The 15,920-nt window shown below is 49.4% G+C and overlaps 1 protein-coding gene across 1 annotated transcript in view; it reads right to left on the minus strand.

The window, feature by feature from the left end:
• SPATA31E1 (SPATA31 subfamily E, member 1) overlaps positions 1-11,844 on the minus strand; it is a 55,240-nt gene extending 43,396 nt beyond the window's left edge. Inside the window, 1 exon segment of the mRNA XM_011996868.1 lies at positions 11,664-11,844. Within this exon segment, the coding sequence (XP_011852258.1) occupies positions 11,664-11,844 (181 nt within the window).
• Between the last annotated feature and the right edge of the window lie 4,076 nt (positions 11,845-15,920).

A 15,920-nucleotide genomic window follows, 5' to 3' on the forward strand; every position in this document is an offset into this window, starting at 1 on the left:
TGGTCTTGATCTCCTGACCTCGTGATCCGCCCGTCTCAGCCTCCCAAAGTGCTGGGATTACAGGCTTGAGCCACCATGCCCAGCCTGCATATTTTCTATCACAGAAGAATTTGCTGCATAGTTAACTCAGTTAGTAATCACCAAACTCAAACAAATACATCCTTAATTAGTTGAACGAAGATCTTTTAGTGGAGCTATAACTCAAACTCAAGGCTACTGTATTGCCAAATAGCAAGTGGTTTAGTGGAACTAAGAAACAGGAGCATAGCAAGGCAGCTGGTGGTTACAGTGGGAAGTTATTTATTCACTTTATATTTACTTATGCAGCGCTTATGAAGAATCAAGTACAGTTCTAAGTACCTTTAAAATGTAAATCTTTGAATACTTAAATAATAAAAGCTGAAGTATGGGATAAATAATGTATACCTGTAGGGTCTGAAGCACAAACGGGCATCACCAGCATGTCTGGAAAACAGAATTACTGTTAGGTGTGAGTCAAACTGTAGCTCTGCATTTTGATGAATCATTCTTACCGGCAAGTTCCTACTATATTACTTTTCACCAAAACACGTTGTGCACTTACCATTTCTGAAGAGGCCATGCATGTCAACTCTTCTTTGCAGTTTTGATCAAATTTTTCCTTCTGCCTCTTCCCCATAGTTCTATAACCTCTAAGCCATGTGTCTTAGTCCGTACAGACTGCTATAACAAAGCACCATAAACGGTGTTATAGGACCAACAGGTGCATATGCCCACTACACAGTAACAGACCAATTACACCGAGACAGCAAGCGCTGTAGCAGAGAAAGAGTTTAATGATCACAGGGAGGGAGCAAGGAGATGAGTGGAGACCCTCAAACCCATCTTCCGGAGGAGTTCTGAGCTGGGATTTTTAAGGAGATTGTGGAGAGTGAGGGATAGAAGATTGGGGTTGTTGACCGGTCCGGGAAAGGAGGGTGAAACCATCAGGGTGTACAAGCTGCGTTCTTTGGTGAGTCAGCTCCTGTGGGGTTCTTCAGACCCACTGGCATCAGTCATTGCATTTGTATGCAGGACCCAGCAGACTCCCTCACCTGGAAAACATAACATTTTATAATGTTCAAGTTGCTGCCTATAGAGCAGTTATGGGGACTGTAATCTCTGTGACACTGAGGCAATTGGCATGAAACAACTATGAGGAAGGGGGTCAGAGAGCAGCTGCCCTCTTGGTTTACGCTGAATGTGCTGCAAGCTTTGCTTATTTTCATTTCTCCCCCTCCCCTCCTCCCTAATTAATTTTATAAAGTTTATAGGGATGGATTCAACAGGGTGACTTATAAACAACAGAAATGTATTTCTCACTGTTGTGGAGACCGAGAGGTCCAGGATGGGGACACCAGCAGATTTGGTATCTAGTGGGGTCCTGCTTTCTAGTTCATACATGACTGACTTTTCACTGTGTCCTCGTGTTGAAGAGGAAATAACTGAACTCCTTGGGCTTCTTTCAGAAGGGCACTAATCCCATTCATGTGGGCTCCACCCTCACACCCTAATCACTTCCCAAAGGCCACATTTTCTAATACCATCACCTTGGGAGTTAGGATTTCAATACAACAATTTAGGAGGAACACACACATTCAGCACCTTGATTCAAAGTTTAGTTCTCTAAAAATGTCCTTGTGGAGAATTTCAGAGAACCTAGAGTAAATTTTCACATGTGCATCATTCCATTTCCCCTTGTAACGCCTGTTAAATCACTTAGTGGCAAGGGCTTGGTGGCAGAATCATCTACCGTTATGTCTAACTCTTTGATGATATGGCAGACCTCTGGAGAACAGGGGCTATTTTGGATAAAACGCCTGTTCAAGTTCAAGCAGCATAGAGGTACCTTGAGTTTCTGTGAATCTAGGCCTTTTTTTTTTTTTTTCCAGGCAAGGCCCTCTTAGGGTTGGAGACCTTTGAGAGAGACCTCCAACACAGACCCCCCCAGCAATCCCTCCAAAGACCTACACAGAGACCCCAAAGAGATACCCAGAGACCCACACAGACAGCCACAGAGACCCACAGAGACCTCCACAGAGATCCCCATGGAGACCCACACAAAAACCTCCACAGAGACCCCACGGAAATTCACACAGAGACCTTCGGGAGAGACCCACACAGAGATGCCCAGAAACTCACATAGAGATTCACTAGTGACCCACACACAGATTTCCACAGAGATCCACACAGAGACCCACAGAGGCACCCCACCAGAGACCCCTACAGAGATTTCCCCACAGAAATCCGCACAGTGACTATGAGAGAGGCGCTACAGAGACCCACACAGAGACTTGAGAGAGACCCCCAGGGACTTACACAGAGACCCCCCCACAGAGATCTCCCAGAGATCCTTGCAGCTACCTCCACAGAGAACGCCACAGAGACCCTGAGAGACCTCCACAGAGGCTCACATTGAGAGACCTCTGCCTGAGACTCAAACCCAGAGAGAACTCAGAGACCTAGCACTGAGAGCTCTCCAAGGACTTCCTTACAGGAGACTTGGAGATGAGCATGAGGTCTTTCAATGCAGAGACCTCCCACGGAGAGTGCATCTCTCTGCACCACACAGGCATCTCCCAGAGCTCTCTTGGGAAGACATCATGAAGCCTCCTGGACCTTCCAGAAACCTCACAGACTCCCTCAGAGACCTCACAAGGAGTCCTCACACGAGAGACACACAGAGACCTCCCCAGACACCTTGCACAGAGACACCAGGCAGTGACCTCCCACAGGGACCACACATGGTCACCAGGCATTCACACAGTGACCTCCCACAGGACCTCCTGAGCACAGACCCATAGACCTCTTCACAGAAGCCTGGCCCAGAGCTCTACAGACTTCCAGAGAGTTCCCCACAGAACTCACCTCAGAACACACAGAGGCCTCCCATGGGCCTCCCAGAGACCTGTCACTGAAGCCTCCCTCATTAACACCTGGGGCCTGAATCTCTTCTAATCAGCCACACCCACCAACCGTGGCTTCTGATCCCTACAAGTTCAGCAGTAGGAGGGTGAAGGGGGATGGAGTAGAAGGGCAAGAAGAACACCTGTGTTGGGCACTGGGCTGCCAGGACTCCCTGATGATAGGGGTTTGGCCAGGACTTCATAGGAGCATTCTGTGCCACTGCCAGGGGTCTTGAACCTGCCCTTCCTTGTCAGGGGAAGCACTTCCTCTGGCTAGTTCCCATAGTTGCCCTATCAACCTCCTCATCATCAGGCAGTACCCTGTCTGTAGCCATCCTCCTCCCCTTAGAACCTGGCTTTGAAGCTGGGCCCACTTTTGCTCTAACCTGGTGGGGGGTGAGCAGTTATTCCTGATGCAGCCTCTTCTCTGCTGCTGCTGGCACTTCATCCAGCCCTACCTTCCAGGATGGCTCGAGGATGTTTCCCCAAAAGCCAGGGGAACAAGGGTAGGTTCTCAAAGTTGGTCCCTGGATGCCCCTTGTGGAGGCAGGGGCAGAGGTACACAGAACGCCAAGAACATGGAAAACCCAGGCACCCCTCCCTTGTCACTCCCCAAGTTGCTGCAAATGCACCATGCACTCCCCTCCCGTCCAGGTCCTGCCTGGCTGGTCCAGGGCCTCCTGTTGTGTTAAGTCTTCCAGCTGCTATAAAGCAACCTAAATTCATAAAATTTTTCTTTCCCATTTTCAATTAACTTTGTTGCCTGCTTCTACCAGTTTATTTAAAAGAGCATTTGTGGTCCCAGGAAAACAGAACTCAGATATAAGTTTTTTAAATTTTATATAAATTTGGAAATGTAAAGACTTAAGCTTAACTCTTATTACTATTTATGTAATATTGGCACTTGCCTCTACAGATATTTGCCAATTTCTCTCTCTTTCCTCTTCACCAAAATTAGAAGATATGTTTAGAATTAGCTGTGAACATAGTTCAATGTGCTGTGGGAGTCCCTGCATGCCCCTCTCTGCCTGGACTGCCCCGCCTCCTCTCTAGGACCATCTATACCTCCCTATTCTCCAGACAGCTAAAGTCCTTTGGGTCAACTCCAGCACTGCAGACAGTGTCCATTCTTAGACGCTATGGACTATGCCATTCTGGTGGTTAGAAGTTTTGAACAATATCCATGCTGATCTGTCTTTGTTTAAAATTTTGATGTTTTGAAGTTCATCATGGAGTTTTTGCCTAAATTTGTGTTCTTGGAAATATTGCATTAAAATATTATTTGTTTTGACTACCAATTTTTTTTACTCCCCTTAAATTATGCACATGACTCTTATTTGATTCACTCTAGTCTTTGCCCATCCTCATCTGCCTTAGTGTTCAATTTTCACATGGTTGGAGCTGTTCGCTGTTTCATGGAAAGCATTAAAATAGTGAGAATGGTGTCAGGTGCTGCTGGACACACAGACTGTGATGTTGTAAAATATGTATTTGGTCTTTGACCCTGTTTCTTGGCATACAACTCTTAAAATCCTTAGCATCTCCACAGTGATGTCTTTTTGTATGTTAATGAGTTGACTGGTGGCTGAAGGCCCCTAGATAACTTCAGGATGAGACAGGCCCTGGGAAGACCAGGGCTGGATTAGAGGGTTGAGACTTTCAGCCCCAACCTCCTGCGAGGGGAGAGGAGCTGAAGGTGAGGTGATCACCAATGTCCAGTGGTTTAATCATTCATGCCCACATCATGAAGCCTCCGTAAAAGCCCAAAAGGTCAGGACTGAGAGAGCTTCCAAACAGCTAAACCCTTGGAAGTTCCTGAAGGGTGGTGCACCCAGTGAGGGCATGGAAGTTCCATGCCCCTTCCTATACTTCACCCTACATGTCTTTTCTCTGTATCCTTTGTAATATTATTGATCATGTTGCAGAAAATCAAGAGAGCAAGAGAGATCTCCGGGTAAAGCAGGAGAATCTTTATTGAGTGCACTCAGACCCAGCGGACTCAACATCCAAAGACTGGGCCCCGAACAAAGACAGGTTTTTGCTTATACACCTACTCCTAAGTGGTGTGAACATGAATGTACAGAAGCAAGACAAAGGCAGTTAATCAAACTAAGACAGGTTCATAACTCAGGTCTACGTATACTCCTTGCTATTCAGTCCAGATGGTCGTTATCTAGATTGGTTCAAAGGAGTTTTGCAAAGACTCATATTGCGATCCCCACCATAGCACCAGCTGGTTGCAAGCTAGACCTGCTCAGGCATGTCTGGTAACCTTTGCTATACTGCTTAGATGAAAAGGCAGGAACCTACAATCATTAACTATAGGAAAAACAGGAACTCATAAAACTTACAGAGCGAGGAGCAAGGTAGAGTTACATAGCAGAGGGGATAGGATTTAAGGGGAGGTTTGCTTATACTCAAAGGAGAGATAGGAGAATTTAATCTCCTCCTATTCTTATGTTAAGGGAGTGCTGGGAGAGTCTTCAGAGCACAATCCTTTGAGCTCTGACCCTTACATAACATTATTGAAACTTTGCCTGTTACGGCCTTTGAGATGAGCCAGCCTAATACAGGCAGCTTGTTTTTGCCCTTTTAATTTTTATTTCTCCTTTCTTTCGTTAATATCCCACCTCAGTAATAAACCAGTAAACATAAAAGTGCTTTAGAATTTATTGGGGACAGGCTTGTAGTTGCCCTAAAAAGAACTGGCTCCTGCAGAGGCTTGAAAACGCCAGGCTCAGGGCCAGGGGTTGGCCTCCCTTGCTGTTCAGCTGATCTGGGCAGAGTTTTCCCCGGGGTTGAGTTGGTGGAGTGTGGGTGGGGCCCTCATTTTGGGGCACCTGGGGACACTTCTTTGCTAGCCTGCCATATTACCCCATAGGAGCCTGTACATGCCTGGACTCTGGGTGACACAGGGGACATGGGGACAGGCATTGGCAACCACTCTTGCCCACTGGTGCCCACAGGCACGGGAAGCAGGCAGCACATGTCCATGCCCAGCTGCCAGGGTTGCATTTTCACCAAGGTCTATGTAGATGGAAACATTCTGCTCCCCTCCAAATTCATTCATCCATCTTTCACTCATTCATTCATTGATGACCAACAGATCTTCAGAGTGCCTGCCATGCTCTGCACCCTATGCTAGGCACACTGCTGAAGCTGATATTCTAGAACATTCTGATTCTCAGCTCCTTCTGTCTCACCTCCCCCCTGCCTCGCCCCCACCGCCCATCACCCTCACTCCCTCCACCAGCTCACAGCACCCTCTTCAGCAGAGGCAGCCCCAGGAACATTTCTGAGAGATGGTGGAGAAAGCTACGGGGAGGTTCCTCCTCCTTCTCCTTCTGATCCCTTTCTCTCTCTCACCTTCTGTTTCTCCCACTCCCTCTCTGTTTGTCTTCTCTCTCCCTCTCTCCTTAACTGGGTCCACCTCCTCCTCCTCTCCCCATCCCTCTCCTTTCTTCTCTCTCTCCTCCTCCTTCCCCTTCTGATCCCTTCCTCTGGTTCTCCCTCTTTCCAGATCTCTGTCCCCCTCCTCTCTGTCTTTCTCCCCTCTCTGCTTCTTCTCCAGTCTTACACACACACACACACACACATACACAGAGAGACACACACACACACACACCCATAGCTGTCATCGCCTGAGATAACTGCAGCACAGACATGAACCTGATCTGAGGCTCAGCGTGTGAGGGGAATGGAGAGGCCCCTAAGATGCTTCTGAGCGTGTGGCCCACGTGCCCATCCCTTCTCATCTCCATTTGCAGCACCACCCTTTCGGCACCCCCAGCAGCCTGGACCCCGGGGCTGGGAGGAAGGTGGGGCTGTGCTGGTGCAGGGGCTGGGCCCTGCTCAGGAGGTGGCATCAGGAGGAGGCTATGTCAGGAGAGTGGTCTATGTGAGCTTGGGCTGTGTCCAGCACAGCCATCACCAGGGTCTCTAGAGATGTTTGTGGGTGGATGGGATGACATGGCCAGCTGCGTCCTGGCAGGTGAGCCTCACCATCCCTCCCCTGATGGCCCAGCTCAGCCACTGACAGCTGGAGCTTGGGAGGAAGGAGGCTCCACTTCGCTCTGACAGACATCATTGCAGGCCTGAGGTTGTTCTGATGAGGGCGGGGCCCACATGCAGAGGGCACAGGACCCTTCTCCTCACCTCCTGTGGCGAGCCAAGCCTCAGGCCAGTGTCCAGTCAGGGCCTCCTACGGGTTGCCTGTGTGCCAGGCTGGTCAAGGCAGCACCTGGAGGGATAGAGCCTGCCTAGCCCCATGGGGGCAGAGGGGCAGGAGCCTCCACCTGGGAACAAAGGCCCTGTGGGATCTGAGCTGCTGAGCCAGGCGGTCTCTGTTTCTGTTCCCATGGCCACCCCCGCCCCCAGGCCTAAGTATCGGATGCCAGGATGGACAGCAGCCAGTAAGCACGCCCGGTTCAGCCTCCCTGATGGATCTGTCCAGGCTCACATGAGACCATAAAAGGCAGTCCCAGCAAGCCTGGCTGCTACGTCCTTCTCTACCTTCTTGGGGGCTGCAGGCCCCTGCATTTCATTATCTTGGCATCAAAAAATAAGCGACAACAGCTCTGTCTACTTCTTTTGTGGGGGAGAAAAGTGCTCAGAAAACTGAGCCAACAGCACGGCTTTGCATTTGAGCGGCTCTGCCAACTTCCAATGATTGTTCGAGGAAGCCAGTGGAGGGGAAGTGGGTGCCCTATGTTGAAGTGGGATGAGGCTGGGGCCTGGGATGGACTTGAGGGATGGGAGGTGGCAGAGTCAGTGAGGGGGTTGGAAAGGTCCCTCTGGTAGGCCCAGTGTGACCTGTGGAAAGGAAAGAGGTGAAGCAAAGCAGCCTTCGCCGATCTGACTGCCAAACCCGAGAGTATTATGCTGTGCCCTGCAGGGCTGGCACCATTAACCAATAAAGTCTCCATTTAGGATAAAGCAGTTGACCTGTTTTGAGAAATCTGATACATGGCAAAGCTTTCTGAGATACCATCTGAGATTTAAGATTGGAAATCTCTGCATCAGCCTGTCATTTTGTAACAATGGTCAGTCGTCAGGAAATTTCCTGTAGACCTTCCTTCTGTGATATGTTGAGGTTTCAAACGGAATTGGGTGGCAGGTTGTGGTTGTAAAGATATGTAGCCAGATGGGCTGAGGTAGGAGGCACTCTCTCAAGCTCCTACATCCCCTGGTGAGGGCGAAGGGGAGCTTCCATTTCCCATAACAAAAGAAAAACTTCGGCCAAATTAAATTTATAGGAGTTTAATTGAGCAATGAATGATTTGCCTTATTTGAACATGGTTCGAATAGTTGGCTGCATTTAACTGACCAAAACTCGGTGATTGGCACAAGTGTAGGCTATGATCTGTTTACACCTCCGCTTGTTATAGTTCACAAAGTACAGAGAAACCTTTAGGCCGAACTTAAATATGTAAGGAGGCAGCTTCAGGCTAAACCTCATTTAACACCCACAACAAGCAAACCGATGGAACTCGAGGCCCCAGAAGGCAGATCTGGCTGGAAATCCAGCCACCTTCAGCAAAGGGTTAAACAAATGAATGGGTGACCGATGCCTGATCAGTTACCAAAGACAGTCATGATATTTGGGGGACATCTTTGGTGAGGGTTTCTTGGGAGAGAACAGCCTGATGTCAGGCCCCTGGAGGAAGAGAGCATCCTGCATGCCCCGAGGAGCTGAGCATGCCTCAGTCGCGGGCCTGAGGCTGCTCTGCTCTCCCTGGGAACCTGGACTATGGTTAGGGGCACAGGTGACAGGAAAGGGCCTGACCGTACCCTGCTCTGGGGTCACACGAACCCTCCCCACACCCTCCTCAGTACTGAGACAAGGACACATCCCCAGCCTCGGCGCAGACCTGGCAGCCTCACCCGGCCTGCCGACCCTAGAACAGCGGACCCCCAGGCCTCCCAGTTCTCCCTTGGCCGCCACCCTAGCCCTGGGTTTCCCTCCCCAGCTCCAGGTGCCTGCGAGGGCTGAAGGCTCAGGGTCCACTTCTCCCACTGGAGCGGCACCCAGGAAAAGTCTCTGTCCCCCAGCTTAGTTCTCTGCACCTCAGAGCTGGGAAGAGGTTTGCAGAACTGGTGGTTGTCTAGGAGCAGGAATGTGCTTCCTAGGCCGGGCACAGTGACTCACACCTGTAATCCCAGCACTTTGGGAGGCTAAGGTGGGTGGAGCACTTAAGCCCAAGAGTTGGAGACCAGAATGGGCAACATGGCAAAACCCCGTCTCTACTAAAAATACAAAAATTAGTCAGGTGTGGTACATGCCTGTAATCCAGCTACTCAGGAGGCTGAGGCAGGAGAATCACTTAAGCCCAGGAAGCAGAGGTGGCAGTGAGCTGAGATCGTGCCATTGCACTCCAGCCTGGGTGACACGGCCAGACTCCTCAAAAAAGGAGAATGTGCTGCCTCCATGGGAAAGGCTGGGCTCTCTTTAACCTCCCCCAAAAAGTTGTGTATGTGTAGAGAGTGTGTGAAGTGTGATGGATGTGGTATGTGATGTGTGGTGTGTGGTGTAGGTGGTGTGTGTGTGGTATGAATGTGTACATGTGGTGTGTATGTGATGTGTGAGGTGCATGTGTGTTGCATGAGTGTCGTATGGTGGCGTGTGCTATGAGTGTGTTGTGTATGGCGTGTGCAGAGTATGTGTGGTAGAGTGTGTGTGTGGTGGGTGTTGTGTGTGGTGTGTGTGGTGGGTGTTGTGTGTGGTGTGTGTGCTCTGTGTGTGATAAGGTGTGTGTGTGGTGGGTGGTGTGTGTGGTGTGTGTGCTCTGTGTGTGGTAAGGTGTGTGTGTGGTGGGTGGTGTGTGTGGTATGTGATACGTGTGGCGTATGTATGTGGCATTTGTGGTGTGTGTGGTGTGGTGTGTGTTGTGTGTTTGTGGTATGTGTGGTGTGCATGTGGTGTGCCAGTGTGTGTGTGGGGTGTGTGTTGTGTTGTGCCAGTCTGTGTGGGGTGTGTTGTGTTGTGTGTGTGGTGTGTGGTTTGTGTGTTGTGTGTGTGTGTCATGTCATGTACCTGTGTGTTATGTGTATGTGTTGTGTGTGTGTGGTGTGGTTTGCCTGGTTTGGTGTGGTTGGTGTGGTTTGCGTGTGGTGTGGTTTATATTGTGTGTGATGTGTGTGTCATGTGCCTGTGTGGTGTGTGTGTGTGGTGTATGTTGTGGTTGTGTATGTGTGGTGTGTGTAGTGTGTGTTGTGTGTATGTGTGTTGTGTGTGGTTTTGGTGTGTATTGTGTTTTGTGTGTATGGTGTGTGTGCGTGTGTGGTTTGTGTGAGATATGTGTTGTGTGTGGTTTGTGTGTTGTGTGTGTTGTGTGTGGTGTGCATTGTGTGTGGTGTGTCTTGTGTGTGTGTGGTGTGTATTTTGTGTGTGTGGTGTGTGTGTGGTATGTGCTGTGTGTGAGGTGTGTGTTGTATAGTGTGTGTGTGGTGTGTGTGGTGTGCCTATGTGGTGTGTGTGTGGTGTGTATTGTGTGTGTGTGGTGTGTGTTGTGTGTGTGGTGTGCCTATGTGGTGTGTGTGTGGTGTGTATTGTGTGTGTGTGGTGTGTGTGTGGTTGGTATGTACTGCGTGTGAGGTGTGTGTTGTATGTTGTGTGTGTGGTGTGTGTGTGTGGTGTAGGGTGTGTGTGGGGTGTGTGTTGTATGTGTGATGTGTGGTGTATATGTGGTGTGGTGTGTGTTTGTGGTGTGTGTGTGTGCAGTGTGATGTGGTGTGTGCAGGTCGTGTGTATGTGTGTGTGTGTCTGAGAGACAGAGGGAGACAGAAGGGAGGTTAGATTTTGAGGCTCAACGACTCATGTCACAAGCGGTAGCGTGTCCCTGATGGACATGGCTCTGGGTGTGTGGTGATGGTGGGGTTTGCGTCCTCCTGACCCGCCGTGCTGCGATCCGGAAGTGCTGCGTCAGGGTCCCAGCCCTCTTTGGTGTGGGGCAGCCGGGCCTCAGCCCTCCATGGCATCTCCCCGGGGGGCATGCAGGCGCTGGGAGGCTGAGCTGGGAAGGAGGGCGCCTGGCCTCTGCCTCTTCCCCTTCTCCCGAGGTGAGCTGAGGTTAGGGCCCTGCCTGGCACCGCTCCTCTCCAGCAGCTCTGCCTGTGTGTCTTGCTGCAGAGTCTGGCCCCGTGGAGGCTCATCTGCTCCATCCAGCCTCTGAGTAAGGCACTCCCTGTCCCTCAGCCATCTTCTCTCTTCTCCTCCAGATGCACCGGTCTGTAGAGCACTGTCTGCTTGACCCGCCCCACCATGGGCTAAGTTTTGAAGGGAAAGGAGGCCTGCAAATTTGCAGATGTGAGTCAAGCTACCCCCAAATCATCTGGTGCCTTGGGCCTTGGTTCCTAAGGAATGATGTCTACAAAAATAACACAGCACTGACTACTGTGGCTTCTGGCACTGGCAAGGCGGGAGGCAGGGGCTTCGTGAGCCTGGCTGGCTATAACTGGGCATGTGGACTTTTTATCTTGCCAGGTCACAGCCGTGGAGCTGGCCTAGTCCATAAGTGGACAGCTGCCTGTACCACGCAAGGTTTCATTTCTAGAGAGGCAGGGTCCTGGCAGAGGGCCTTGGGCCTGGCCTTGGGGAGGGAGAGCCCTCACAAGCAGTGCCATCCCTCAGGTGCCCAGTGGGGTCCGAGGAGGGTCCTAGCCATGTGCTGGTGGGCTTCAGAGGCCTTGGTGGGCAGGTGGGGCAAGGACCCAGTTGTAGACAAAGAGCGTTTTCAGTACCCTTCCTGCCGGCAGGGATAGGGGCCTGCCGAGAATCCAGGTGTGTTACTGGGGCAGGCCTGATGGGCAGGGCCAGGTCAGCTCCTCTAGGCTCCATTTTACACGCAGGCCGAGGGGGCATGTGGACCCTTGCTCTGGATTCGGGGGGTTCCTGCAGGCTCCACAGCCAAGCCCTCCGCATGGTCTCCAGTTGGCTTAATATACAGGCAGGAGGAGGCTTCCCTGGAAGGTAAGTCTTAGGTCTGAGAAATTCCACAGCAAGGGGCAATGCAAACAGTGAGGGAGATGGGCGGGAAACGGCTGCTCACAAGCGTGTGCGGACCATGTTCTACACGGAGACCCTGCTCAATCCAGAAAGCTCTGAGAGGACACGCCACTTAGGGACTCTGGAGGTTGGCATGTGCCCTGGCGTTGTAGAGGGCACATTCTCAGAATGGATGTCTTACTCAGGGAGCTTTTCCGCTGACGGTGATCTCAGGTCATGGAGGTGAGCCACAGGCACTGACTGGCTGGCGCTGCTTGAAAGCAAAGCCAGAAGAGCTTCCCCATCAACCTTCCTTCTCTCAGATCCCCCCAAGTCTGTGATGACTTTGGAAGCACTGAGTCCTGGGTTCTGGAAAGGTTATTGTGCCTGGGATAATTGCTCTATGGACCAAAGTTTGGCTTGTTTTCTAAGCCCTGTGGGTTTTAGGCAAGTTTTTGACAAAAGATTTTTTTTTTCTTTTTTTTTTTTTCAGACGAAGTCTCGCTCTTGTCCCCCAGGCTGGAGTGCAATGGCACAACCTTGGCTCACTGCAACCTCTGCCTCCTGGGTTCAAGCAATTCTCCTGCCTCAGCCTCCCAAGTAGCTGGGATTACAGGCACACACCACCATGCCCGGCTAATTCTTGTGTTTTAAGTAGAGATGGGGTTTCACTGTGTTGGCCAGGCTGGTCTCAAACTCCTGACCTCAGGTGATCTGCCCTCCTTGGCCTCCGAAAGTGCTGGGATTACAGGTGTGAGCCACCGCGCCTGGCCGACAAGGATTTATGCAAATTTGCATTTCTGCTAGCTTTAGATGACAGCCTTGGTAACAGTAGATCCTCTTGTTAAGTTCTATCTGGAATGTGTGTCATTTCACTGAATTTAGACAAGGCTTTATACCTTTGGATGACAGGGTGGGTTACTGTCAGGTGTCTCCTAGAGCTTCTCACCCCAGCCTTCATTTTACTCTCCCAGGTGTTTATTTTGAGCCAAAGTGCAGCAGTATAGAAATGGATTTTGCTGTTTTGGTGGCTGGCTATGGCTATGAAGGGGCAGAATTGAATAAAAATAAATACTGGCTGGTGAAGAACAGGCATAAATTGCCAAAAATACTTCTATTTGAAATTCAAAAGGGAATTCTTGTTTAGAATCAGTATTTTGGATACAGGTCTTAGATTCTTTATCCTATTTAGGTTAAACACAGAATGTTAACGTTTGATTATACCATTAAGATATTGTCACAAGTGGTATCAATGTAATCTTTTTACCTTTGCATTGCTAAATTCTGAAATTTTTCTTAATCTTGAAACATATCTGGCTGAAAAACATCCAATTATTTTTCTCCCTCTGAGTTTGCAGTTCTGCAAAAGGTCACAGATGGGATGGAAGTTACGTGTAGGTTATGACTCAAGAATGTATAAAGGATGAACAAAAACATTGGCCTCTCCTGATTCTTTCTGCTAAGCCTGTGGCCTCTCGCACACTGTTTAAGTTGGGTCTTCCTGTTAATTGCCCAGTGGATTTTATTGCTGGAAAACCTGCTTTTCTTTCAGCTGGAGTGAAGACTGGGACATGTGTGGCTACATACAGATGGCCAGAGACCGGAATAACAACTGCAGAGTCGCCACGCTGGCCAGCCTTCCTATTGTGTGAGCTGATGGACGGTGAAGAGGAAGGACTTGACTGGGGATGGCACATACATGGGAGGACTTCATCTGAAATCTACCAGCCCCTGCTGTGGGATGCACACTGGCATCACTGAAGATCCAAGGGTGATTTGAATTCTGTGACATTTTCATACTGGCATATGTTGCCACTATTTTGATTACTGCTATAACCAGCTTTGCATTATTGATTCACTGAATGGCTTTAGATTGTTTTTGCTTTAAAAGGATGGATAAAATGTTACCTGTTTAAATAAAACTTAATTTCACTTGGAGTGGAGGGGCTTCTTTCTGTTTTTGATGTTTTGACATTCGGTAGTGTAGTCAAGCATGTAACTGGGCTCTAAAGATGGAACTGCTGTGCTGGAAGTTCACTAGGAGGAAGAGTGGGTGGCCTTCTCACTCTTCTACGAACAGATACGCAAATCTCATGTCAGTTGCCCAGTGGCTCTGTCTGACCCAATCTTTGATTGGACAGAAAACGGACAAATGACCTATGAGGACAAAGGAAACCTATGGTCTTTGCAGTGGAGGCAGGACAGGGCACTAAGGCATTGCCAAGGCTGTTTGTCTTTGGGTCCTCAAGGGACACGGGATAAACTCCAGCGTTTGCGGCTGAGCTTCAAAGGTGGTGTGCTGGCTTTGGAAGGTGGAGGACCAGATGAGAGAACCAGAAATGAGGATCTATTGCTGCATTTAAACCAAGCTGCCTATCCCTGAATAATTTCTTAATAAATAGCAACAACTTCCCAGATTGTACTAGCTTAAAAAGCACATAGTTTCATCATCTGTATGTTTTCAACAATCTCATGTTCCGCCTCAAGAAATATAAACAATAAGTGGAAGTGTTTAGTGAATAGACTCTGTATCCCAGAGGAGGGTAACCAGGTACACAGCGGAGTCTCAGCTCACAAAGCCTCCAGCAGGCTCTGCTCAGGTCCATTTGGACTGGACCATGTGCCTTGCTGGACTCTCCTGGGTGGTCCCTCCTGAGTACTTAATGACAAGTGTGGCATCTGAAGTGAAATTCTTTGGATTTTGTAATGAAAATAGCCAGTGTGGTAGCAAGAAGACTTGGGAGGCTCCAAAGCTAAATCTATTGTACTGATTGGGACCTAGGTTTGATATAATTTGAATTTATGCTGCATCCGCTATGTGAAGGTCATCACCACAGTGGAAGAGACAGGCCCTGACCTCAAGGAGCTGCAACTATTAGAGAGAGGGAGGTCATCAGGAAGGGCCTCCAGGAGGAAGGGAATACAGACATCAGCCAGAGCAGTAGTCAATATGAGAAGGTGAAGAAGTCAGCATCTTAGCAGAGACTAGCACGTCAGCAACCCTGAGTCAAGACCCTGTGGTGAGAGACCCTGAGGAAGTGACTGCATCCAGGGTTTGGGTGACGAAGCTTGCCCAGTGGAGAGTTTGGACACAGGGGAACCACTGAGGGGGCGGACGCAGTGAACAGACTGTTCCAGTTCTTTCTTTCTGTCAAACTACCCAGAAACCCAGTGGCTTGGAAGAAACATCTTTCACATCTGTCTGGACTCAGCTGCGTGGTTTTTACACAGAGGTCTGTATCTGTGCTGGAGACATCGTAGGCTTGACTGCACTGGACATCAGTGAGGCTCACTCACATGGCTGGCCACAGATGCTGGTGTCAGCTGGACGTTCATCTTGAGCTGTTGACCAGAGCACCTGCTTGGGGCCCCTCCATGGCTTGGGCTTTCCATGCATCAACACTGGGAAATACATGTATATATGTATTCGAGGTCCATAAACTTAAAACACTGAATTTCGGCCAGGCGTGGTGGCTCATGCCTGTAATCCCAGCACTTTGGGAGGCTGAGGCGGGTGGATCACCTGAGGTCAGGAGTTCAAGACCAGCCTGACCAACATGTGTTTCTACTAAACACAAAAAATCAGCCAGGCGTGGTGGTGCATGCCTGTAATCCCAGATACTTGGGAGGCTGAGGCAGGAGAATCACTTGAACCCGGGAGGTGGAGGTTGAGGTTGCAGTGAGCCAAGAGTGTACCTTTGCAATCAAGCCTGGGCAAGAAGAGCAAAACTCCGTCTAAAAAAATAAAAATAAAAATGAAAAACCACTGAATTTCATCAATGTTAATGATCACCTCTATTGGTTAAAAAAAAAAAAATTAATCATAAAAAGTATTACCAGGAGATTTGGTCTCATTCCTTTTATATTACATTTAAAAAGTTTCATAATTCACATATTTAAATTTTTTTTTCTTTTCTTTTCTTTTTTTTTTTTGAGACGGAGTCTCGCTCTGTCGCCCGGGCTGGAGTACAGTGGCGCGATCTCGGCTCACTGCAAGCTCCGCCTCCCGGGTT

The sequence above is a fragment of the Mandrillus leucophaeus genome, unplaced genomic scaffold (assembly GCF_000951045.1).
Source record: "Mandrillus leucophaeus isolate KB7577 unplaced genomic scaffold, Mleu.le_1.0 Scaffold527, whole genome shotgun sequence".
Lineage (NCBI taxonomy): Eukaryota > Metazoa > Chordata > Mammalia > Primates > Cercopithecidae > Mandrillus > Mandrillus leucophaeus.